Below are 27,352 nucleotides of genomic sequence, written 5' to 3' on the forward strand. Positions count from 1 at the left end.
GGTCCAGAGAAGGATACTGGTCCGGGGAAGGATACTGGTCCGGAGAAGGATACTGGTCCGGAGAAGGATACTGGTCTAGAGAAGGATACTAGTCTGGAGAAGGATACTGGTCCAGAGAAGGATACTGGTTCGGAGAAGGATACTGGTCCGGAGAAGGATACTGGTCCGAAGAAGGATACTGGTCCGGAGAAGGATACTGGTCCGGAGAAGGATACTGGTCCGGAGAAGGATAATGGTCCGGAGAAGGATACTGGTCCGGAGAAGGATACTGGTCCGGAGAAGGATACGGTCCAGAGAAGGATACTGGTCCAGGGAAGGATACTGGTCCGGAGAAGGATACTGGTCCGGAGAAGGATACTGGTCCAGAGAAGGATACTGGTCCGGAGAAGGATACTGGTCCAGAGAAGGATACTGGTCCAGAGAAGGATACGGTCCAGAGAAGGATACTGGTCCGGGGAAGGATACTGGTCCGGAGAAGGATACTGGTCCGGAGAAGGATACTGGTCCAGAGAAGGATACTGGTCTGGAGAAGGATACTGGTCTGGAGAAGAATACTGGTCCGGAGAAGGATACTGGTTCGGAGAAGGATACTGGTCCGGAGAAGGATACTGGTCCGAAGAAGGATACTGGTCCGGAGAAGGATACTGGTCCGGAGAAGGATACTGGTCCGGAGAAGGATACTGGTCCGGAGAAGGATACGGTCCAGAGAAGGATACTGGTCCGGAGAAGGATACTGATCCGGAGAAGGATACTGGTCCGGAGAAGGATACTGGTCCGGAGAAGGATACTGGTCCGGAGAAGGATACTGGTCCAGAGAAGGATACTGGTCTGGAGAAGGATACTGGTCCGGAGAAGCATACTGGTCCGGAGAAGGATACTGGTCCGGAGAAGGATACGGTCCGGAGAAGGATACGGTCCAGAAAAGGATACTGGTCCGGAGAAGGATACTGGTCCAGAGAAGCATACTGGTCCAGAGAAGGATACTGGTCCGGAGAAGGATACTGGTCCGGAGAAGGATACAGTCCGGAGAAGGATACGGTCCGGAGAAGGATACTGGTCCAGAGAAGCATACTGGTCCAGAGAAGGATACTGGTCCGGAGAAGGATACTGGTCCGGAGAAGGATACTGGTCCGGAGAAGGATACGGTCCGGAGAAGGATACGGTCCGGAAAAGGATACTGGTCCGGAGAAGGATACTGGTCCGGAGAAGGATACGGTCCGGAGAAGGATACTGGTCCAGAGAAGCATACTGGTCCAGAGAAGGATACTGGTCCGGAGAAGGATACTGGTCCGGAGAAGGATACTGGTCCGGAGAAGGATACGGTCCGGAGAAGGATACGGTCCGGAAAAGGATACTGGTCCGGAGAAGGATACTGGTCCGGAGAAGGATACTGGTCCGGATAAGGATACAGTCCGGAGAAGGATACGGTCCGGAGAAGGATACTGGTCCGGAGAATTTGACATTTCGGAGAAGATTGATACATTGTAATAACAAGTCTACTTGTGCTGTAAATCCCCTGCGAGAAACATACAAGAAAACAGGGATGATTCATCTAATGTGATCATTCATCCTGCGCCTATTCCTGCCGGAGGATTCGCAGCCTCCATCTATCTGTCTCCTGCATTGTTAAAGGTGCTGCCATATTTAAAGGTGCCCCCCCCCCGATCAGTGTAAATAAGCTGCTCTGTATACTGGCAGCAGGTGCTGCGGTGCGAGCGGCAGAGATCGGGGCGGCCGCACTGACGACGACGGCCGCGGCTTCTGGGATTACTTCTGTAGAAAAAGAAATAAATAAAAAACAATAATTTTATCTTTTTTATCTTTTTTTTCTGGAGGAACGTTGTATTTCTCACACGCGTCTGGGTAATCCTCCGAGGCCGAGCGCTGCAAATGTGCTTAACTCTTTGTGCAGGGTTTATTCATCCGAGATCCCTGAAGTGGATCCAGAAAAGTGATTAGTTTAGAAAGATCAACTCCGAGGGACTGTATAGTGATATTATACAGACACTGTATGGCAGTATTATATAGTATACGGTATGATGATATTATACAGACACTGTATGGCAGTATTATATAGTTACTGTATGCTGATATTACACAGACACTGTATGGCAGTATTATATAGTTACTGTATGGTGATATTATACAGACACTGTATGGCAGTATTATATGGTTACTGTATGGTGATATTATACAGAGACTGTATGGCAGTATTATATAGTTACTGTATGGTGATATTATATGGACACTATGTCAGTATTATATAGTTACTGTATGGTGATATTATATAGACACTGTATGGCAGTATTATATAGTTACTGTATGCTGATATTATACAGACACTGTATGGCAGTGTTATATAGTTACTGTATGGTAATATTATACAGACACTGTATGGCAATATATAGTTACTGTATGGTGATATTATACGGACACTGTATGGCAGTATTATATAGTTACTATATAGCAGTATTATATAGTTACTGTATGGTGATATTATACAGACACTGTATGGCAGTATTATATAGTTACTGTATGGTAATATTATACAGACACTGTATGGCAGTATTATATAGTTACTGTATGGTGATATATAGACACTGTATGGCAGTATTATATAGTTACTATATGGTGATATTATACAGACACTGTATGGCAGTATTATATAGTTACTGTATGCTGATATTACACAGACACTGTATGGCAGTATTATATAGTTACTGTATGGCAGTATTATATAGTTACTGTATGGTGATATTATATAGACACTGTATGGCAGTATTATATAGTTACTGTATGGTGATATTATATAGACACTGTATGGCAGTATTATATAGGTACTTTATGGTGATATTATACAGACACTGTATGGCAGTAATATATACTTACTGTATGGTGATATTATATGGACACTGTATGGCAATAATATATAGTTACTGTATGGTGATATTATATGGACACTGCATGGCAGTATTATATAGTTACTGTAAAGTGATATTATATAGACACTGTATGGCAATAATATATAGTTACTGTATGGTGATATTATATGGACACTGCATGGCAGTATTATATAGTTACTGTAAAGTGATATTATATAGACACTGTATGGCAGTATTATATAGTTATTGTATAGTGATAATATACAGACACTGTATGGCAGTAATATATACTTACTGTATGGTGATATTATATGGACACTGTATGGCAATAATATATAGTTACTGTATGGTGATATTATATGGACACTGCATGGCAGTATTATATAGTTACTGTAAAGTGATATTATATAGACACTGTATGGCAGTATTATATAGTTATTGTATAGTGATAATATACAGACACTGTATGGCAGTAATATATACTTACTGTATGGTGATATTATATGGACACTGTATGGCAATAATATATAGTTACTGTATGGTGATATTATATGGACACTGCATGGCAGTATTATATAGTTACTGTAAAGTGATATTATATAGACACTGTATGGCAATATTATATAGTTATTGTATAGTGATAATATACAGACACTGTATAGCTGAATTATAAAGGGGCTATTTAATCATATAGACATTGTATAGCAGTATTATATACACTACTCACAAAATGTTAGGGATGTGTGGCTTTTGGGTGAAATTTCTGGATGATCCTACAATGCCCTATGACCTTTTCAGATGACCTTAATGTGACCTTCTCTATACACACATCCCAATGTTCAATGCTTCAGGACATTTTGTACATCTTTCTGTTCTCTAACAAGGAGCTTAATGGCAAAATTCACTACAGGTGTTTGATCCATGAATCGCCCAATAAATGTTGGGGCTCACTTAGAATTGGTATTTACACAGACTTCCACATCATGCTGTTCACATTCTGACATCATGAGACCAGACGACACCGGACAATTGATCAGCAGGACCGTGCCATTGAGGCTTCAAGCGCAGAATGTTCTCAGATAGAAGTGGCCACTGTGCTTAGAATGTCACAAAGTGTCACCAGCAGGTTGCAACATGGATACAGAGAGACTGGAAGAGTCACAAAAAGGCAGAGAATTGGCTACTGAGCTTAGAGTATCACAGTGTCACCAGCAGGTTGTACAGAAATACAGAGAGACTGGAAGAGGACAGAAAGGCAGAGAAGTGGACGTCCTTTGGCCACATCCCACTCTAATGATAGTGTCAATGTGAACATTGCCCCTCGGGATCTGATAATGGATGCCACACAACCCCAGGCACAGTTAAGGGCGGTGAGAGTCTCTCAAGTGTCATGTCAAACTATTCAAAACCATTAACATCAGCTGGGTCTGCATTCTAAACAACCTACAAGGTACCTGACCAGACCACCAGGCACAGGCGTCATCTATGTACCTGACCACACCACCGGACACAGGCATCATCTATGTACCTGACCACACCACCGGACATAGGCATCATCTATGTACCTGACCACACCACCGGACACAGGCGTCATCTATGTACCTGACCACACCACCGGACATAGGCATCATCTATGTACCTGACCACACCACCAGACACAGGCGTCATCTATGTACCTGACCACACCACCGGACACAGGCGTCATCTATGTACCTGACCACACAACCGGACACAGGCGTCATCTATGAACCTGACCACACCACCGGACATAGGCGTCATCTATGTACCTGACCACACCACCGAACACAGGCGTCATCTATGTACCTGACCACACCACCGGACACAGGCGTCATCTATGTACCTGACCACACAACCGGACACAGGCGTCATCTATGTACCTGACCACACCACCGGACGTAGGCGTCATCTATGTACCTGACCACACCACCGGACACAGGCGTGATCTATGTACCTGACCACACCACCGGACACAGGCGTCATCTATGTACCTGACCACACCACCAGACACAGGCGTCATCTATGTACCTGACCACACCACCAGACACAGGCGTCATCTATGTACCTGACCACACCACCGGACACAGACGTCATCTATGTACCTGACCACACCACCGGACACAGGCGTCATCTATGTACCTGACCACACCACCGGACACAGGCGTCATCTATGTACCTGACCACACCACCAGACACAGGCGTCATCTATGTACCTGACCACACCACCGGACACAGGTGTCATCTACACTGGACGAGGGACCAGTGGCCTCAGTGCCGGTCACTGATGAAAGTTGATTCACACTGAGCATATATGATGGCCGCCAACAATGTTGGAGATGTCACGTAGAGCGCTGTGCATCAGCCACTGCTGTCATCAGACAAGGCTTTGGGGGTGGAGTGACAGTGTGGGCCGGTGTGTCTAGTCAGTACAGAACGGCCCTACACTGTGAGAATTGTACAGTGACAGCCCTGACTGCTGGAATAACATCATTAATCCTGTCATTGTGCCTCTGCATGAACAACACAGGTCTTATTATATCTTCATGGATGACAATGCTGCAGCTCATCGAGGTCGCATCACTGGGGAACGGCTGCTGGAGACTGGAGGACCTCAAATGGCGCGGCCACACTTTTTCCAGACCTGAATCCCATAGAAAACCTATGGATCAGCTGAGTCTCAGTGTAGAAGCTCGTACTCTGTACCCCAGATCCTCAATGACCTGAGGGCTGTCCTTCCAGAAGAGTGGGACGCCGGCCTCCGCAGACAATAACTCCACTGGTGACCAGCAGGAGACATCGTTGTCGGCTGGAATTGATGCCCAAGGCCACATAAGTTATTGAGACACTGACATTTTTGGGGGGTACCCACCAGAGGTGTCGGCTTTTGTTTCAACAAATTGTTTAAGATGAGGAAATCTCCATTGTTGCTTCTACTTAAATGCCGACTGTCCTGATAAATATCTCAGTAGAGCCAGTTTTTTACGGTTTACATAAATTTCACCTGAAAGTCAAATATCCTGAACGTTTTGTGAGCAGTGTAGGAACAATCTGTTAATATTATAGCACTGTATAGCGGTATTATACAAACTGTGTGGTGAAATGATTTGTGCACTCTATAATGTTATTATATAGGCCCTGTATAGCACTGTATAGCAGTCTTATATAGGCACTATTAATGGTATGATACGTACGCAGTGTCACAATATAATATAGACTGTATGATATTATTTATGCACTGTATGGCAGTATAATATAGACTTTAATACCTGTATGGCAGTATTATAAAAGGGACAATTGTTGGGTGTGACCACTGGGAACACGGTGTATGGCCGAAACAGGGGCAATGTGGCCCCGGAGGAGCTGAGGACAGGTGAGGAATGTGACCGTCTTCTCTGTACAGAGTGTAAGACGCTGTCACTTGTCACTCCAGTGATATCATGAGGCAGAAAGCCCCCACCCCGGGGTCGGCCATGTTTGTACACCCTATATGTGGCTGGGCCCTATAGGAGATGGGTAATATCACCACACTCCAGAGGAAAACAAAACTATGAAAAATATAAAAATAAATAAAAACAAATAAAAATTTACATAATCAAACTTCGTGTGTGATCGTCCGAAATAATAAAACATTGTAATATTTAGAGAATGAAAAAAAAAGAAAGAAAGAAACGGAAAGAAAGAGAGAAAGAAATAAAGAAAAAGAAAGAGACAAAAAAAGAAAGAAAGAGAAAGACAGAAAGAAAGAGAGAAAGAAAAAAAGAGAAAAGAAAAAGAAAGAAAGGGAGAAAGAAAGAGAGAGAGAAAGAAAAAGAGAGAGAGTGAAAGAGACAAAGAAAGGGAGAAAGAAAGAAAAAGAAAGCGAGAGAGAAAGAAAGAGAAAGAAAGAGAGAAAGAAAGAGAGAAAGAAAGAGAAAAAAGAGAAAAAAAGAAAGAAACAGAAAGACAGAAAGAGAGAAATAAATAAAAGAAAGAAAAGAAAAAGAAAGAAAGGGAGAAAGAAAAAGAAAGCGACAAAGAAAGAAATAAAAAGAAAGAAAGAGAGAGTAAAAGAGACAAAGAAAGGGAGAAAGAAAGAGAGAAAGAAAGAGAGAAAAAAACGAAAGAAAAGAAGAAAGAAAGAGAAAGACAGAAAGAAAGAGAGAAAGAAATAAAGAAAAACAAAGAGACAAAAAAAGAAAGAAAGAGAAAGACAGAAAGAAAGAGAGAAGTAAATAAAAAAAAAGAAAAGAAAAAAAGAAAAAGAAGAAAGGGAGAAAGAAAAAGAGAGAGTGAAAGAGACAAAGAAAGAGAGAAATAAATAAAGAAAAATAAAGAGAGAAAAAAAGAAAGAAAAAGACAGAAAGAAAGAGAGAAGTAAATAAAAGAAAGAGAAAAGAAAAAAAGAAAAAGAAAGAAAGGGAGAAAGAAAAAGAGAGAGTGAAAGAGACAAAGAAAGAGAGAAATAAATAAAAGAAAGAGAAAAGAAAAAAGAAAGAAAAAAAGAAAGGAAGGGTGAAAGAAAAAGAGAGAGAGTGAAAGAGACAAAAAAAGAGAGAAAAAAAGAAAAAGACAGAAAGCAAGAGAGAAAGAAAGAGAAAAAAAAGAGAGAGTGAAAGACACAAAGACAGGGAGAAAGAAAGAAAGAAAAAAAGAGAGAGAAAGAAAGAGAGAAAAAAAGAACGAAAGAAAAGAAGAAAGAAAGAGAGAAATAAAAGAAAGAGAGAAATAAAAGAAAGAGAAAAGAAAAAAGAAAGAGAGAAAGAAAGAGAGAGAGAGTGAAAGACAAAGAAAGAAAGAGAAAGAAAGAAAAAGAGAGAGAGTGAGAGAGAAAGAAAGTGAGAGAAAAAAAGAAAGAAAAAAGAAAGAGTAAAAGAGACAAAGAAAGGGAGAAAGAAAGAGAGAAAGAAAGAGAGAAAAAAACGAAAGAAAAGAAGAAAGAAAGAGAAAGACAGAAAGAAAGAGAGAAGTAAATAAAAGAAAGAGAAAAGAAAAAAAGAAAAAGAAGAAAGGGAGAAAGAAAAAGAGAGAGTGAAAGAGACAAAGAAAGAGAGAAATAAATAAAGAAAAATAAAGAGAGAAAAAAAGAAAGAAAAAGACAGAAAGAGAGAAGTAAATGAAAGAAAGAGAAAAGAAAAAAAGAAAAAGAAAGAAAGGGAGAAAGAAAAAGAGAGAGTGAAAGAGACAAAGAAAGAGAGAAATAAATAAAAGAAAGAGAAAAGAAAAAAGAAAGAAAAAAAGAAAGAGAGGGTGAAAGAAAAAGAGAGTGAAAGAGACAAAAGAGAGAAAAAAAGAAAAAGAAAGAAAGCAAGAGAGAAAGAAAGAAAGAGAAAGAAAAAGAGAGAGTGAAAGACACAAAGACAGGGAGAAAGAAAGAAAGAAAAAAAGAGAGAGAAAGAAAGAGAGAAAAAAAGAACGAAAGAAAAGAAGAAAGAAAGAGAGACAGAAAGAAAGAGAGAAATAAAAGAAAGAGAAAAGAAAAAAGAAAGAGAGAAAGAAAGAGAGAGAGAGTGAAAGACAAAGAAAGAAAGAGAAAGAAAGAAAAAGAGAGAGAGTGAGAGAGAAAGAAAGTGAGAGAAAAAAAGAAAGAAAAAAGAAAGAGAAAGACAGAAAGAGAGAAATAAATAAAAGAAAGAAAGAGAGAAATAAAAAGAGAGAGAGAAAGAAAAAGAGAAAGAAAGAAAGGGAAAACAAAGAAAGAAGTTTTGACTAAGAACTAAAAACCATTGTGTAGGTGAGTGCTGGCCCCTGTGGCTGATATAAGGCTGTTACAGGACGCTAGCACGGTTACCTGTGTGCAGGGCGCCGGGTGTCAGCACTCTCTCCTCCGGAGCGGCACGCATTCCAGCACAGCCGGCAGTGAAGGGGTGTCACCCAGGTGGATGCTGAGCCGGGGACCGCGCTGTGATTGGCGGGCTGGCGGTGACGTCACGGCGGTTTAGTCCCGGCCGGCCGCGGGCGGGGAGCAGTCGGTGCGCGGAGCTCGGAGTGCGCGGAGCTCGGGGGAGCGGGCGGGAACATAACGTGGGATGTCCGGAGCCCGGAGGTGTGAGCAGGGGGCCACAGCACGGTCCTCCTGAGCGGACACCGGCGCCATGAGCTCCGAGACCGGAGGGGCCGTCACCTGGGAGGACGCAGGTAAGCGGTGACTGCAGGGGCCCCTGTGCCTGAGCCCCGGAGGCCCCGTGGCTCAGACTTGTTTTTTCTATCATTGCCATAGTGTAAAGTACAATCTCTCCGGAGCAGTATATATATATATATATATATATATATATATATATATATATAATATATGTATATATCTCATCTGTGCGGGACTGACAGGAACTTCTCCACCAAGCGCAATTTAATGGGATAAAAAAAAGAAAAAAACTTTAAAAAAAGTTTGTGACCACTTTGGATATTGTCAGATGATGGCTGGAGCGATGACTGACGAGCACCGATGTACAGCAATCATCTGTCAGCCTCCGTCATGCCACACTTTATGGGGGACGTTTCTCCAGGCGATGATCCAGACCGACATTAACGAAACACCTGCCCCCCCCCCCAAAAAAAATCCGTAGATGGCCAGGTGATTGGGATGTAGTGGGGGAGGGCAAATCCCAAATGTATCAAATGTATCATCTGCTATTGAATGCATTCAGGGGGATATGAAGGCATTTTACAAGGTGCTGGGCATGAAACGGTTAATAGTGCCCATATTTTGGGGCGTATTTAGGGTCGCAGTCTCTGCCACTCTCAGACTGGCGCTAATGGCCAAAGCCCCACACATCTGGAGTACAGGGACGAGGTGATTCCCAAATGTATCCGCTGGCAGTCATTGTGCGGAGCCGAGGATTTTGGGTTATTTTACAAGGTGTCGGGCATTTATTGGTTAACATTTTTGCCATTTGGGGTGTAATTAGAAAGTTGTAGCTGCTGCCAACCCGAGACTGGTGCATAAGCCTCATGGGTAGCATGCAGATTGCAGCTCCGGATAGGGGGAGCGAAGCACAGGGGGGCTGCTGCTATATTTAGACAGACCCCCGAGCGGAGCGGATAATTAGGAGATCCCACTGAGCACTGAGGCGTTATCTGCACAGCACAGCACTGGATCAGAGCCCGACATCTCCTACATAGCACAGGGCAAACGGATGATAGGAGTGTGCCACCCAGTGAGCCCAGTATAAGGGGCAAGAAAATGCACATATCGCTACAGCAAGCAGTGGGGTGGGTACCTGGTATATGGAGCAAGCAGTGGGGTGGGTGCCCGGTATATGGAGCAAGCAGTGGGATCTGCCAGGGTGGGTGCCTGGTATATGGAGCAAGCAGTGGGTTCTGCCAGGGTGGGTGCCTGATATATGGAGCAAGCAGTGGGGTGTGCCAGGGTGGGTGCCTGGTATATGGAGCAAGCAGTGGGGTGTGCCAGGGTGGGTGCCTGGTATATACGGTAGTGCAAGCAGTGGGGTGTGCCAGGGTGGGTGCCCGGTATATGGAGCAAACAGTGGGGTGTGCCAGGGTGGGTGCCCGGTATATGGAGCAAGCAGTGGGTTCTGCCGGGGTGGGTGCCCGGTATATGGAGCAAGCAGTGGGGTGTGCCAGGGTGGGTGCCGGGTATATGGAGTAAGCAGTGGGGTGTGCCATGGTGGGTGCCTGGTATATGGAGCAAGCAGTGGGTGTGCCAGGGTGTGTACCTGGTATATGGAGCAAGCAGTGGGGTCTGCCAGGGTGGGTGCCTGGTATATGGAGCAAGCAGTGGGATCTGCCAGGGTGGGTGCCTGGTATATAGAGCAAGCAGTGGGTTCTGCCGGGGTGGGTGCCCGGTATATGGAGCAAGCAGTGGGGTGTGCCAGGATGGGTGCCGGGTATATGGAGTAAGCAGTGGGGTGTGCCAGGGTGGGTGCCCGATATATGGAGCAAGCAGTGGGGTGTGTCAGGGTGGGTGCCCGGTATATGGAGCAAGCAGTGAGATGTGCCAGGGTGGGTGCCCGGTATATGGAGCAAGCAGTGGGGTGTGCTGGGGTGGGTGCCCGGTATATGGAGCAAGCAGTGGGGTGTACCAGGGTGGGTGCCTGGTATATGGAGCAAGCAGTGGGGTGTGCCAGGGTGGGTGCCTGGTATATACGGTTGTGCAAGCAGTGGGGTGTGCCAGGGTGGGTGCCTGGTATATACGGTAGTGCAAGCAGTGGGGTGTGCCAGGGTGGGTGCCCGGTATATGGAGCAAGCAGTGGGGTCTGCCAGGGTGGGTGCCCGGTATATGGAGCAAGCAGTGGTGTGTGCCAGGGTGGGTGCCCGATGTATGGGGCAGTGGGCTGCCAGGGTGGCGGCTAAAATGCCAAGGAGCGCAGATAAAGGGCTAAGGTAGCAAACTGATTCATTGTCACTGGTAAGGGAAAGACTCAATATTGGGGGTGGGGGGGCAGGTAGAGGTGTACAGAGCTGAGTTCGTCAATTCGTTGATATCACAATGATCTGCAGTTTGGCATAAAGCCAAATGAGCAAATCAGCTCTGCTACATCCGCACGATCGCAGGTTGTGTTTTGTAGGGGAGCAGCGGAGGAGCTCAGACAATAAGGGAGAGTTTTCTACCACCTGATCTATGGTGAAGGGGGGGCTCGGGCTATAAAAGAAGCAATAGGGGTCGTATAGTGGACATCAAGGTGATGGAAGCTGCATGGATGTGAGACATGTGATATTTCTATTATAGGAAGGCTGATGTCTAAGGAGGTCAGTATGCAAGTAATGAGCGGATCGTGTGCCTTACAGATGTAGCAGAGCTGCGCTCCCGACAGTGTGTGCGATATGTCGGCAATGATATCAGCCGCCTGTATAATATAGACCTCGCAGGGGAGGAAGAACTCGATGATATCATACAGGCAGAGAAGAATCTGAAACATTGTGTCCTCCGTGGTGAAGAATCAAAATAACGTAATATGCAAAAGTCAAGTCTGAGGAGATATCACACCACTATGTATAGTCTGGTCTGAGGAGATATCACACCACTATGTATAGTCCGGACTGAGAAGATATCACACCACTATGTATAGTCCGGACTGAGAAGATATCACACCACTATGTATAGTCCGGTCTGAGGAGATATCACACCACTATGTATAGTCCGGTCTGAGGAGATATCACACCACTATGTATAGTCTGGTCTGAGAAGATATCACACCACTATGTATAGTCCGGACTGAGAAGATATCACACCACTATGTATAGTCCGGTCTGAGGAGATATCACACCACTATGTATAGTCCGGACTGAGGAGATATCACACCACTATGTATAGTCCGGTCTGAGGAGATATCACACCACTATGTATAGTCCGGTCTGAGGAGATATCACACCACTATGTATAGTCTGGTCTGAGAAGATATCACACCACTATGTATAGTCCGGACTGAGAAGATATCACACCACTATGTATAGTCCGGTCTGAGGAGATATCACACCACTATGTATAGTCCGGACTGAGGAGATATCACACCACTATGTATAGTCCGGTCTGAGAAGATATCACACCACTATGTATAGTCCGGTCTGAGGAGATATCACACCACTATGTATAGTCCGGTCTGAGAAGATATCACACCACTATGTATAGTCCGGTCTGAGGAGATATCACACCACTATGTATAGTCTGGTCTGAGGAGATATCACACCACTATGTATAGTCCGGTCTGAGAAGATATCACACCACTATGTATAGTCCGGTCTGAGAAGATATCACACCACTATGTATAGTCCGGTCTGAGGAGATATCACACCACTATGTATAGTCCGGACTGAGGAGATATCACACCACTATGTATAGTCCGGTCTGAGAAGATATCACACCACTATGTATAGTCCGGTCTGAGGAGATATCACACCACTATGTATAGTCCGGTCTGAGAAGATATCACACCACTATGTATAGTCCGGTCTGAGGAGATATCACACCACTATGTATAGTCTGGTCTGAGGAGATATCACACCACTATGTATAGTCCGGTCTGAGAAGATATCACACCACTATGTATAGTCCGGTCTGAGAAGATATCACACCACTATGTATAGTCCAGTCTGAGGAGATATCACACCACTATGTATAGTCCGGTCTGAGAAGATATCACACCACTATGTATAGTCCGGTCTGAGGAGATATCACACCACTATGTATAGTCCGGTCTGAGGAGATATCACACCACTATGTATATTCCGGACTGAGAAGATATCACACCACTATGTATAGTCCGGTCTGAGGAGATATCACACCACTATGTATAGTCTGGTCTGAGGAGATATCACACCACTATGTATAGTCCAGTCTGAGGAGATATCACACCACTATGTATAGTCCGGACTGAGGAGATATCACACCACTATGTATAGTCCGGTCTGAGAAGATATCACACCACTATGTATAGTCTGGTCTGAGGACCGGTCTGAGGCGATATCACACCACTATGTATAGTCTGGTCTGAGGAGATATCACACCACTATGTATAGTCCGGTCTGAGGCGATATCACACCACTATGTATAGTCCGGTCTGAGGAGATATCACACCACTATGTATAGTCCGGTCTGAGAAGATATCACACCACTATGTATAGTCCGGTCTGAGAAGATATCACACCACTATGTATAGTCTGGTCTGAGGAGATATCACACCACTATGTATAGTCCGGTCTGAGGAGAGATCACACCACTATGTATAGTCCGGTCTGAGGAGATATCACACCACTATGTATAGTCCGGACTGAGGAGATATCACACCACTATGTATAGTCCGGTCTGAGAAGATACCACACCACTATGTATAGTCCGGTCTGAGGAGATATCACACCACTATGTATAGTCTGGTCTGAGAAGATATCACACCACTATGTATAGTCCGGTCTGAGAAGATACCACACCACTATGTGTAGTCCGGTCTGAGGAGATATCACACCACTATGTATAGTCCGGACTGAGAAGATATCACACCACTATGTATAGTCCGGTCTGAGGAAATATCACACCAGTCTGGAAGATATCACACCACTATGTATAGTCCGGTCTGAGAAGATATCACACCACTATGTATAGTCCGGTCTGAGGAGATATCACACCACTATGTATAGTCCGGACTGAGAAGATACCACACCACTATGTATAGTCCGGTCTGAGGAGATATCACACCACTATGTATAGTCTGGTCTGAGGAGATATCACACCACTATGTATAGTCTGGTCTGAGGAGATATCACACCACTATGTATAGTCCGGTCTGAGAAGATATCACACCACTATGTATAGTCCGGTCTGAGGAGATATCACACCACTATGTATAGTCCGGTCTGAGAAGATATCACACCACTATGTATAGTCCGGTCTGAGAAGATACCACACCACTATGTATAGTCCGGTCTGAGGAGATATCACACCACTATGTATAGTCTGGTCTGAGAAGATATCACACCACTATGTATATTCCGGACTGAGAAGATATCACACCACTATGTATAGTCCGGTCTGAGGAGATATCACACCACTATGTATAGTCTGGTCTGAGGAGATATCACACCACTATGTATAGTCCAGTCTGAGGAGATATCACACCACTATGTATAGTCCGGACTGAGGAGATATCACACCACTATGTATAGTCCGGTCTGAGAAGATATCACACCACTATGTATAGTCTGGTCTGAGGACCGGTCTGAGGCGATATCACACCACTATGTATAGTCTGGTCTGAGGAGATATCACACCACTATGTATAGTCCGGTCTGAGGCGATATCACACCACTATGTATAGTCCGGTCTGAGGAGATATCACACCACTATGTATAGTCCGGTCTGAGAAGATATCACACCACTATGTATAGTCCGGTCTGAGAAGATATCACACCACTATGTATAGTCTGGTCTGAGGAGATATCACACCACTATGTATAGTCCGGTCTGAGGAGAGATCACACCACTATGTATAGTCCGGTCTGAGGAGATATCACACCACTATGTATAGTCCGGACTGAGGAGATATCACACCACTATGTATAGTCCGGTCTGAGAAGATACCACACCACTATGTATAGTCCGGTCTGAGGAGATATCACACCACTATGTATAGTCTGGTCTGAGAAGATATCACACCACTATGTATAGTCCGGTCTGAGAAGATACCACACCACTATGTGTAGTCCGGTCTGAGGAGATATCACACCACTATGTATAGTCCGGACTGAGAAGATATCACACCACTATGTATAGTCCGGTCTGAGGAAATATCACACCAGTCTGGAAGATATCACACCACTATGTATAGTCCGGTCTGAGAAGATATCACACCACTATGTATAGTCCGGTCTGAGGAGATATCACACCACTATGTATAGTCCGGACTGAGAAGATACCACACCACTATGTATAGTCCGGTCTGAGGAGATATCACACCACTATGTATAGTCTGGTCTGAGGAGATATCACACCACTATGTATAGTCTGGTCTGAGGAGATATCACACCACTATGTATAGTCCGGTCTGAGAAGATATCACACCACTATGTATAGTCCGGTCTGAGGAGATATCACACCACTATGTATAGTCCGGTCTGAGAAGATATCACACCACTATGTATAGTCCGGTCTGAGAAGATACCACACCACTATGTATAGTCCGGTCTGAGGAGATATCACACCACTATGTATAGTCTGGTCTGAGAAGATATCACACCACTATGTATAGTCCGGTCTGAGAAGATACCACACCACTATGTATAGTCCGGTCTGAGGAGATATCACACCACTATGTATAGTCCGGACTGAGAAGATATCACACCACTATGTATAGTCCGGTCTGAGGAAATATCACACCAGTCTGGAAGATATCACACCACTATGTATAGTCCGGTCTGAGAAGATATCACACCACTATGTATAGTCCGGTCTGAGGAGATATCACACCACTATGTATAGTCCGGACTGAGAAGATACCACACCACTATGTATAGTCCGGTCTGAGGAGATATCACACCACTATGTATAGTCTGGTCTGAGGAGATATCACACCACTATGTATAGTCTGGTCTGAGGAGATATCACACCACTATGTATAGTCCGGTCTGAGAAGATATCACACCACTATGTATAGTCCGGTCTGAGAAGATATCACACCACTATGTATAGTCTGGTCTGAGGAGATATCACACCACTATGTATAGTCCGGTCTGAGGAGATATCACACCACTATGTATAGTCCGGACTGAGAAGATATCACACCACTATGTATAGTCTGGTCTGAGGAGATATCACACCACTATGTATAGTCCGGTCTGAGGAGATATCACACCACTATGTATAGTCCGGTCTGAGAAGATATCACACCACTATGTATAGTCCGGTCTGAGGAGATATCACACCACTATGTATAGTCCGGTCTGAGGAGATATCACACCACTATGTATAGTCCGGACTGAGGAGATATCACACCACTATGTATAGTCCGGACTGAGGAGATATCACACCACTATGTACAGTCCAGTCTGAGGAGATATCACACCACTATGTATAGTCCGGACTGAGGAGATATCACACCACTATGTATAGTCCGGTCTGAGGAGATATCACACCACTATGTATAGTCCGGTCTGAGGAGATATCACACCACTATGTATAGTCCGGTCTGAGGAGATATCACACCACTATGTATAGTCCGGTCTGAGGAGATATCACACCACTATGTATTGTCCGGTCTGGGAAGATATCACACCACTATGTATAGTCCGGACTGAGAAGATATCACACCACTATGTATATTCCGGACTGAGAAGATATCACACCACTATGTATAGTCCGGTCTGAGAAGATATCACACCACTATGTATATTCCGGACTGAGAAGATATCACACCACTATGTATAGTCCGGTCTGAGGAGATATCACACCACTATGTATATTCCGGACTGAGAAGATATCACACCACTATGTATAGTCCGGACTGAGAAGATATCACACCACTATGTATAGTCCGGTCTGAGGAGATATCACACCACTATGTATAGTCCAGACTGAGGAGATATCACACCACTATGTATAGTCCGGACTGAGAAGATATCACACCACTATGTATAGTCCGGTCTGAGGAGATATCACACCACTATGTATAGTCCGGACTGAGGAGATATCACACCACTATGTATAGTCCGGTCTGAGAAGATATCACACCACTATGTATAGTCCGGTCTGAGAAGATACCACACCACTATGTATAGTCCGGTCTCAGAAGATATCACACCACTATGTATAGTCTGGTCTGAGGAGATATCACACCACTATGTATAGTCCGGTCTGAGGAGATATCACACCACTATGTATAGTCCGGACTGAGAAGATACCACACCACTATGTATAGTCCGGTCTGAGGAGATATCACACCACTATGTTATAGTCTGGTCTGAGGAGATATCACACCACTATGTATAGTCTGGTCTGAGGAGATATCACACCACTATGTATAGTCCGGTCTGAGAAGATATCACACCACTATGTATAGTCCGGTCTGAGAAGATATCACACCACTATGTATAGTCCGGTCTGAGAAGATATCACACCACTATGTATAGTCTGGTCTGAGGAGATATCACACCACTATGTATAGTCCGGTCTGAGGAGATATCACACCACTATGTATAGTCCGGACTGAGGAGATATCACACCACTATGTATAGTCCGGTCTGAGAAGATATCACACCACTATGTATAGTCCGGTCTGAGGAGATATCACACCACTATGTATAGTCCGGTCTGAGGAGATATCACACCACTATGTATAGTCCGGTCTGAGGAGATATCACACCACTATGTATAGTCCGGACTGAGAAGATACCACACCACTATGTATAGTCCGGTCTGAGAAGATATCACACCACTATGTATAGTCTGGTCTGAGGAGATATCACACCACTATGTATTGTCCGGACTGAGAAGATATCACACCACTATGTATAGTCTGGTCTGAGGAGATATCACACCACTATGTATAGTCCGGTCTGAGGAGATATCACACCACTATGTATAGTCCGGTCTGAGAAGATATCACACCACTATGAATAGTCCGGACTGAGAAGATATCACACCACTATGTATAGTCTGGTCTGAGAAGATATCACACCACTATGTATAGTCCGGTCTGAGGAGATATCACACCACTATGTATATTCTGGTCTGAGAAGATATCACACCACTATGTATAGTCTGGTCTGAGAAGATATCACACCACTATGTATAGTCCGGTCTGAGGAGATATCACACCACTATGTATAGTCTGGTCTGAGGAGATATCACACCACTATATATAGTCTGGTCTGAGAAGATATCACACCACTATGTATAGTCCGGTCTGAGGAGATATCACACCACTATGTATAGTCTGGTCTGAGGAGATATCACACCACTATGTATAGTCCGGTCTGAGGAGATATCACACCACTATGTATAGTCCGGACTGAGGAGATATCACACCACTATGTATAGTCCGGACTGAGGAGATATCACACCACAATGTATAGTCCGGTCTGAGGAGATATCACACCACTATGTATAGTCCGGACTGAGAAGATATCACACCACTATGTATAGTCCGGTCTGAGGAGATATCACACCACTATGTATAGTCCGGTCTGAGGAGATATCACACCACTATGTATATTCCGGTCTGAGAAGATATCACACCACTATGTATAGTCCGGTCTGAGAAGGCGATGGAGAATGTGGTATATAAAGTAGTCAGGACCGAGAAAATATTACAGAACCGTATATTGTAGGGTCTGAGAAAGCGTTAGAGAATGTGTCATACATGATAGTAGTCAGGAATAAGAATACATTCCAGAATTATCTATAGTAAGATCTGAGGTGGTGTCAGAGAAGATACTTCAGATATATAATATACATACTGTATATATAACACATATCCCTGACTTGTTATAGCAGTTGGATCTATGAAGATATTTCAGCATAATATATTGTGAGACCTTGGAATATGTTGAGCAATGAATACATTTATACTTATGTAGTTGAGTTGATTACCACTCGATGTAAGAAGAGGTGAACCCGCCCAAGAGTATAAAAGAATGAGCTATCTGTGAACCCGCCCAAGAGGATACAAGTGCGAGCTATCTGTGCACCTGCCCGAGAGGATACCAGAGTAGGCCATCTGTGGACCTGCCCAAGATAATATGGAAGAGCGAGCCGTTTGAGGACTTGCCCAAAAAGATAAGAGAGTGGGCCATTTGGGGACCTGCCCAAGAGGATACGAAAGAGAGGGCCGTCTATGGATCCACCCGGGAGGATACGAGAGCAGGCCATCTGTGGACCTGCCCAAGACAATATGGGAGAGTGGGCCATCTGTGTACCTCCCCGAGAGGATGCGATAGAGCGGGCCGTCTGGGGTCCTGCCTGAGAGGATGTGAGAGTCTGCCATCTGTGGACCCGCCCGAGAGGATACAAGAGCAGGCTGTCTGTGGACCCGCCAAGGACGATAGGGTAGAGCAGGATGTCTGTGAACCTGACCGGGAAGATTCGAGAGAGCGGGCCGTCTATGGACCTCCCCGGTAGGATATGGGTGGGTTGGCAGTCTGTGGACCAGCCTGAGAGGATGCAAGCGAGTGTGCCATCTTTGGTGCCCGAGAGGATGTGAGACAGTGGGCTAAGCCATCTGTGGACACGCCTAAGACTATATGGGAGAACAGGCCTTCTGTGGACCTGCCCAAAAGGATGCGAGGAAGCAGGCAATTTGGGGATCTGCCCGAGAGGATAAGAGGGAGCGAGCCATCTTCAGATCTGCCTGAGAGGATATGAGAGAGTGGGCCATGTGTGGACCCACCCAGGAGGATGCGAGGGAGCGGACCATCTATGGATCTACCCGAGAACAAGCGAGGGAGCAGGCTGTCTGTGAACCCGCCTTACAGCATGTGAGTGAGTCGGTTATCTGTAGATTCACCTGAGAGGCTATGAGAATGCTGGCCATCTGTGGACCTGCCCAGGAGGATGCGGCAGAGTGGGCTGTCTATGGACAAGCACATTGGATAATTTCCATCACAAAATCCAGTGGTTCTTTAAAATGGTAACTTATTTATTTTATAATGATAAATATCCACAGTCAGATAAAAACCTACACCTGTCAAACTGTAACAGTACTTACACATGGTAAGGTATGGCCCTAGTCCTGACTCGGGAGGATGTGGGAGTGTGGGTTGACTATGGACTCGGCTGCGGAAGGGCGGGTTGGCTGGTTGGCTATGGGCCCCGCCTAGGAGGATGCGGAAGGGCGGGTTGGCTGGTTGGCTATGGGCCCTGCCTAGGAGGATGCGGAAGGGCGGGTTGGCTGGTTGGCTATGGGCCCCGCCTAGGAGGACGCGGAAGGGCAGGCTGAATGTGGTCTGACTATGGTCTCAACCTGGCAGAATGTGAGAGGGCGTTCTAACTATGGGCCTGGTCTGGTAAGATGTAGGAGGGTAGGCTCACTTTGGGTACAAACTGGGAGAATGATTGAGGGCGGGCTGACTATGGGCACGGCCTAGGAGGATGATGGAAGGCGGGCTAACTATGGGCCTGGCCTGGGAGGATGCAGGAGGGCGGGCTGACTACGAGTCTGGCCTCGGAGGATGCAGGAGGGCGGGCTGACTATGGGCCTGGCCTCGGAGGATGATGGAAGGCGGGCTGACTACGAGTCTGGCCTCGTAGGATGCAGGAGGGCGGGCTGACTATGGGCCTGGCCTGGGAGGATGCAGGAGGGTGATCTTACTATGGGCCTGGCCTGGGAGGATGCAGGAGGGCGGGCTGACTATGGGTCTGGCCTGGGAGGATGCAGGAGGGCGGGCTGACTATGGGCCTGGCCTCGTAGGATGCAGGAGGGCGGGCTGACTATGGGCCTGGCCTCGTAGGATGCAGGAGGGCGGGCTGACTATGGGCCTGGCCTCGTAGGATGCAGGAGGGCGGGCTGACTATGGGCCTGGCCTCGTAGGATGCAGGAGGACGGGCTGACTATGGGCCTGGCCTCGTAGGATGCAGGAGGGCGGGCTGACTATGGGCCTGGCCTCGGAGGATGCAGGAGGGCGGGCTGACTATGAGCCTAGCCTTGGAGGATGCAGGAGGGTGAGCTGACTATGGGCCTGGCTTGGGAGGATGCAGGAGGGCGGGCTGACTACGAGTCTGGCCTCGTAGGATGCAGGAGGGCGGGCTGACTATGAGCCGGGCCTGGGAGGATGCAGGAGGGCGGGCTGACTATGAGTCTGGCCTCGTAGGATGCAGGAGGGCGGGCTGACTATGGGCTTGACCTCGTAGGATGCAGGAGGGCGGGCTGACTACGAGTCTGGCCTCGTAGGATGCAGGAGGGCGGGCTGACTATGGGCCTGACCTCGTAGGATGCAGGAGGGCGGGCTGACTACGAGTCTGGCCTCGTAGGATGCAGGAGGGCGGGCTGACTACGAGTCTGGCCTCGTAGGATGCAGGAGGGTGGGCTGACTACGAGTCTGGCCTCGTAGGATGCAGGAGGGCGGGCTGACTACGAGTCTGGCCTCGTAGGATGCAGGAGGGCGGGCTGACTACGAGTCTGGCCTCGTAGGATGCAGGAGGGCGGGCTGACTACGAGTCTGGCCTCGTAGGATGCAGGAGGGCGGGCTGACTACGAGTCTGGCCTCGTAGGATGCAGGAGGGTGGGCTGACTATGGGCCTGGCTTGGGAGGATGCAGGAGGGCGGGCTGACTACGAGTCTGGCCTCGTAGGATGCAGGAGGGTGGGCTGACTATGGGCCTGACCTCGTAGGATGCAGGAGGGCGGGCTGACTACGAGTCTGGCCTCGTAGGATGCAGGAGGGCGGGCTGACTACGAGTCTGGCCTCGTAGAATGCAGGAGGGCGGGCTGACTACGAGCCCGGCCTGGGAGGATGCAGGAGGGCGGGCTGACTATGAGCCCGGCCTGGGAGGATGCAGGAGGGCGGGCTGACTATGAGCCCGGCCTGGGAGGATGCAGGAGGGCGGGCTGACTATGAGCCTGGCCTCGTAGGATGCAGGAGGGCGGGCTGACTACGAGTCTGGCCTCGTAGGATGGAGGAGGGCGGGCTGACTACGAGTCTGGCCTCGTAGGATGCAGGAGGGCGGGCTGACTACGAGTCTGGCCTCGTAGGATGCAGGAGGGCGGGCTGACTACGAGTCTGGCCTCGTAGGATGCAGGAGGGCGGGCTGACTACGGGCCTGGCCTGGGAGGATGTAGGAGGGCGGGCTGACTATGAGCCGGCCTGGGAGGATGCAGGAGGGCGGGCTGACTATGAGCCCGGCCTGGGAGGATGCAGGAGGGCGGGCTGACTATGAGCCCGGCCTGGGAGGATGCAGGAGGGCGGGCTGACTATGAGCCCGGCCTGGGAGGATGCAGGAGGGCGGGCTGACTATGAGCCCGGCCTGGGAAGATGCAGGAGGGCGGGCTGACTACGAGTCTGGCCTCGTAGGATTCAGGAGGGCGGGCTGACTACGAGTCTGGCCTCGTAGGATGCAGGAGGGCGGGCTCACTATAGGCCTGGCCTGGGAGGATGCAGGAGGGCGGGCTGACTATGAGCCCGGCCTGGGAGGATGCAGGAGGGCGGGCTGACTATGAGCCCGGCCTGGGAGGATGCAGGAGGGCGGGCTGACTATGAGCCCGGCCTGGGAGGATGCAGGAGGGCGGGCTGACTATGAGCCTGGCCTCGTAGGATGCAGGAGGGCGGGCTGACTACGAGTCTGGCCTCGTAGGATGGAGGAGGGCGGGCTGACTACGAGTCTGGCCTCGTAGGATGCAGGAGGGCGGGCTGACTACGAGTCTGGCCTCGTAGGATGCAGGAGGGCGGGCTGACTACGGGCCTGGCCTGGGAGGATGTAGGAGGGCGGGCTGACTATGAGCCGGCCTGGGAGGATGCAGGAGGGCGGGCTGACTATGAGCCCGGCCTGGGAGGATGCAGGAGGGCGGGCTGACTATGAGCCCGGCCTGGGAGGATGCAGGAGGGCGGGCTGACTATGAGCCCGGCCTGGGAAGATGCAGGAGGGCGGGCTGACTATGAGCCCGGCCTGGGAAGATGCAGGAGGGCGGGCTGACTATGAGCCCGGCCTGGGAGGATGCAGGAGGGCGGGCTGACTATGAGCCCGGCCTGGGAGGATGCAGGAGGGCGGGCTGACTATGAGCCGGCCTGGGAGGATGCAGGAGGGCGGGCTGACTATGAGCCCGGCCTGGGAGGATGCAGGAGGGCGGGCTGACTATGGGCCCGGCCTGGGAGGATGCAGGAGGGCGGGCTGACTATGAGCCCGGCCTGGGAGGATGCAGGAGGGCGGGCTGACTATGAGCCCGGCCTGGGAGGATGCAGGAGGGCGGGCTGACTATGAGCCCGGCCTGGGAGGATGCAGGAGGGCGGGCTGACTACGACCCCACCTGGTAATATAATGTGATATAGCTTCATTAAATGTGATCAGAAGTTTATATAAAATGCGATTGTAACATGCTGCTTGTGGTATTTGTGGTCTGGTCTATTACAGCGCATCCTAATGCATTACCATATGGTAACTAGTTCTGGAATTGCATTATATGTGCACACATCTGAGATGGTGCAAGAGAATCGCATTATATGTGGGCTGATAGAGTACGGAGTAATTGCATTACGTGTGGACAGACCTTACATGAAGTGCAGGGGAATTGCATTAGAGGTCTCCTGACGCAGCAGCGTGCATGACAATTGCATTATTTGTGGCAGTCTGCAAGTGAAGATGGATTACATTACTGTGATCCAAAAGGGAGTGTGCATGCAAAATGATAGGCTCGAGAAGGCTAAGAGCAAAAGGGGCACACACAGAATACACCGGGGGCTTATTAATAAAGTGTCACTTAGCATCAGTCTGAAGATTTCATCTAATGCCATTACGTGGAGTCAGTGAAGTGTCCCACAGACTCCTCGTGCCCCATCACAAGAGATCAGCGTCCTCTACAGCACGGGGCCCATCTGCTAATACAGGGGCCTGCGCCCGGCTGTGAATGGCACAAGTGGTCAGAACTATATGTAACAGTGGGAGAAAAACGAAAAGTGACCATTGTCAATAGATCTCAAAAAGTAGCTGTTAATTTTGACAACGTCCAAAATCTGCATCAATGTCTCAAAATGCTGCAGGATTATTAAACCCTTCATCAGTGCGGATTGGGTTAAACGTTCCCGTCTATAAATGCTTAAAAGAAGCTCCTGCAGCCCCATATTACTGTATTATGTGCTCAGCTGAGGAGACCGCGCGCAAGAATGCAATCATTATTCTCAACCTCTGTTTCATCCCCTCCAAAATTGAGGTGCGACCGTCCCCTGCTCTGCATGCTGGAGGTAACAGAAGACCTCTGATCTGAGGGGTCCAAGGGGACGCAGAGAACGAAGGGTCCAGGGGATGCAGAGGACAAGGGGTGCAGAGGATGCAAAGGGTGAGGGGTCCAAGGGGACGCCAGAAGACGAGGGGTCCAAGGGGACGCCAGAGGACAAGGGGTCCAAGCGGACGCCAGAGGACGAGGGGTCCAAGGGAAGGCAAAGGACAAGGGGTGCAGAGAATGCAAAGGGCGAGGGGTCCAAGGGGACGCCAGAGGGCGAGGGGTCCAAGGGGACGCCAGAGGGCGAGGGGTCCAAGGGGACGCCAGAGGGCGAGGGGTCCAAGGGGAGGCGGAGGTCGAGGGGTCCAAGGGGAGGCGGAGGTCGAGGGGTCCAAGGGGAGGCGGAGGTCGAGGGGTCCAAGGGGAGGCGGAGGTCGAGGGGTCCAAGGGGAGGCGGAGGTCGAGGGGTCCAAGGGGAGGCGGAGGTCGAGGGGTCCAAGGGGAGGCGGAGGTCGAGGGGTCCAAGGGGAGGCGGAGGACGAGGGGTCCAAGGGGAGGCGGAGGACGAGGGGTCCAAGGGGAGGCAGAGGTCGAGGGGTCCAAGGGGAGGCAGAGGTCGAGGGGTCCAAGGGGAGGCAGAGGTCGAGGGGTCCAAGGGGAGGCAGAGGTCGAGGGGTCCAAGGGGAGGCAGAGAACGCGGGTTCCAGCTCACTGTGCAGGAGAAGTGGCGAGTTCAGAGATAACAGTGACATTTTGTCTCTTCCACGAGTCTCTTATTATCATATGTTCCTTAAAGCAGCGGAGTTTTCTCTTGTTATAAATTGGCTGTTGCTGCTGTGTTCTGCCAGGATCAGCTTTAATCCTAATCCTGAAAATGACAGGGCCCCCCAGGTAAGCCCCTCAGGTAAGACCCCCAGGTCCAGGTAAGCACTAGCCATCCCTGTAATGACACGTAGCGGCTCTGTCTCATCAGAGGTCGTGAATGAACAGGCCATCAATATAGCATTGGGGGCCCCACTCCTGACAACCCCACTAATTAGCCCACTTAAAGGGACCTGAGCCCTGTCTCCTTCAGTATTGACCAGGCACGGCTCCTCACATTTTGCACTGACTGTTTCTGGTTCTTTTGCCATTTGCACCAGAGTCCTATTCAATAATAGGATCTCAGCTGCAGTACCAGGCACAGCCACTGAAGAAGGTGTGGCGCTGTGACTATGAACCATGCAGTGGATTTCTGCCATCATGCCGTGGGCTATCAATATCAAGGGCCTCAAGAAAACACTCATTACACATCTGATTGTAGGAGAGCTCATTAGGAGGGTGAGAAACAAATACTCGTATTTTATTTTGCTTCCTATAAAAACATTAAAGCCATAAATGAGGTTTCAATATCACGTGCCTCTTTGCCTTCATCCTTGGCCGTCATCTTTGCCCTTTTTACCCAGGTGTCTCCTCCTTTTTACCCAGGTGTCTCCTCCCTTTTTACCCAGGTGTCTCCTCCCTTTTTACCCAGGTGTCTCCTCCTTTTTACCCAGGTGTCTCCTCCCTTTTTACCCAGGTGTCTCCTCCCTTTTTACCCAGGTGTCTCCTCCCTTTTTACCCAGGTGTCTCCTCCTTTTTACCCAGGTGTCTCCTCCTTTTTACCCAGGTGTCTCCTCCCTTTTTACCCAGGTGTCTCCTCCTTTTTACCCAGGTGTCTCCTCCCTTTTTACCCAGGTGTCTCCTCCCTTTTTACCCAGGTGTCTCCTCCCTTTTTACCCAGGTGTCTCCTCCCTTTTTACCCAGGTGTCTCCTCCTTTTTACCCAGGTGTCTCCTCCTTTTTACCCAGGTGTCTCCTCCTTTTTACCCAGGTGTCTCCTCCTGTTTACCCAGGTGTCTCCTCCTGTTTACCCATGTGTCTCCTCCTTTTTACCCATGTGTCTCCTCCCTTTTTACTCATGTGTCTCCTCCCTTTTTGCCCATGTGTCTCGGCCCTTTTTTGCCCATGTGTCTCGGCCCTTTTTTGCCCATGTGTCTCGGCCCTTTTTTGCCCATGTGTCTCGGCCCTTTTTTGCCCATGTGTCTCGGCCCTTTTTTGCCCATGTGTCTCGGCCCTTTTTTGCCCATGTGTCTCGGCCCTTTTTTGACCAGGTGTCTCGGCCCTTTTTTGCCCATGTGTCTCGGCTCTTTTTTGCCCATGTGTCTCGGCCCTTTTTTGCCCATGTGTCTCGGCCCTTTTTTGCCCATGTGTCTCGGCCCTTTTTTGCCCATGTGTCTCGGCCCTTTTTTGCCCATGTGTCTCGGCCCTTTTTTGCCCATGTGTCTCGGCCCTTTTTTGCCCATGTGTCTCGGCCCTTTTTTGCCCATGTGTCTCGGCCCTTTTTTGCCCATGTGTCTCGGCCCTTTTTTGCCCATGTGTCTCGGCCCTTTTTTGCCCATGTGTCTCGGCCCTTTTTTGCCCATGTGTCTCGGCCCTTTTTTGCCCAGGTGTCTCGGCCCTTTTTTGCCCAGGTGTCTCGGCCCTTTTTTGCCCAGGTGTCTCGGCCCTTTTTTGCCCAGGTGTCTCGGCTCTTTTTTGCCCATGTGTCTCCTCCCTTTTTGCCCAGGTGTCTCGGCCCTTTTTTGCCCAGGTGTCTCGGCCCTTTTTTGCCCATGTGTCTCGGCCCTTTTTTGCCCAGGTGTCTCGGCCCTTTTTTGCCCAGGTGTCTCGGCCCTTTTTTGCCCAGGTGTCTCGGCCCTTTTTTGCCCAGGTGTCTCGGCCCTTTTTCCCCATGTGTCTCGGCCCTTTTTTCCCGTGTCTCGGCCCTTTATGCCCATGTGTCTCGGCCCTTTATGCCCATGTGTCTCGGCCCTTTATGCCCAGGTGTCTCGGCCCTTTATGCCCAGGTGTCTCGGCTTTTGTAGGAGCTGTGACTCTTTTGCTTTTGTATTCAGAGCATACAGCGCCTCGGCTTTGCAGGCGGTTCCCCTTTAAGAGCGGCCAGCGTCATGTTGTTCAACATGAATGACTGAATTAATCCCAGATTACTGCAACGAGAAAATAACTGGTAAATTGGCCGGTGAATGATGCGCCTGTGAACGCGGGTAATTTTGGGAGCTATGGTTCATGTAGTTTGCAGCAGTATAGAATATAATTACACATAATGATTAGTTTTCAGGACGTCCTCATTTTATACATTATGTCAACAC

At 48.4% G+C, this 27,352-nt stretch overlaps 1 protein-coding gene across 1 annotated transcript in view; it reads left to right on the plus strand.

The window, feature by feature from the left end:
• The first annotated feature begins 8,830 nt into the window (after positions 1-8,830).
• Positions 8,831-27,352, plus strand: part of CHRM4 (cholinergic receptor muscarinic 4) — an 85,889-nt gene continuing 67,367 nt past the window's right edge. Inside the window, exon 1 of the mRNA XM_075325584.1 lies at positions 8,831-9,014. Within this exon, the coding sequence (XP_075181699.1) occupies positions 8,972-9,014 (43 nt within the window). The 5' untranslated portion in view covers positions 8,831-8,971. The remainder of the gene's footprint in view (positions 9,015-27,352) is intronic.

This window comes from Anomaloglossus baeobatrachus, chromosome 10, assembly GCF_048569485.1.
Source record: "Anomaloglossus baeobatrachus isolate aAnoBae1 chromosome 10, aAnoBae1.hap1, whole genome shotgun sequence".
Classification (NCBI taxonomy): Eukaryota; Metazoa; Chordata; class Amphibia; order Anura; family Aromobatidae; genus Anomaloglossus; species Anomaloglossus baeobatrachus.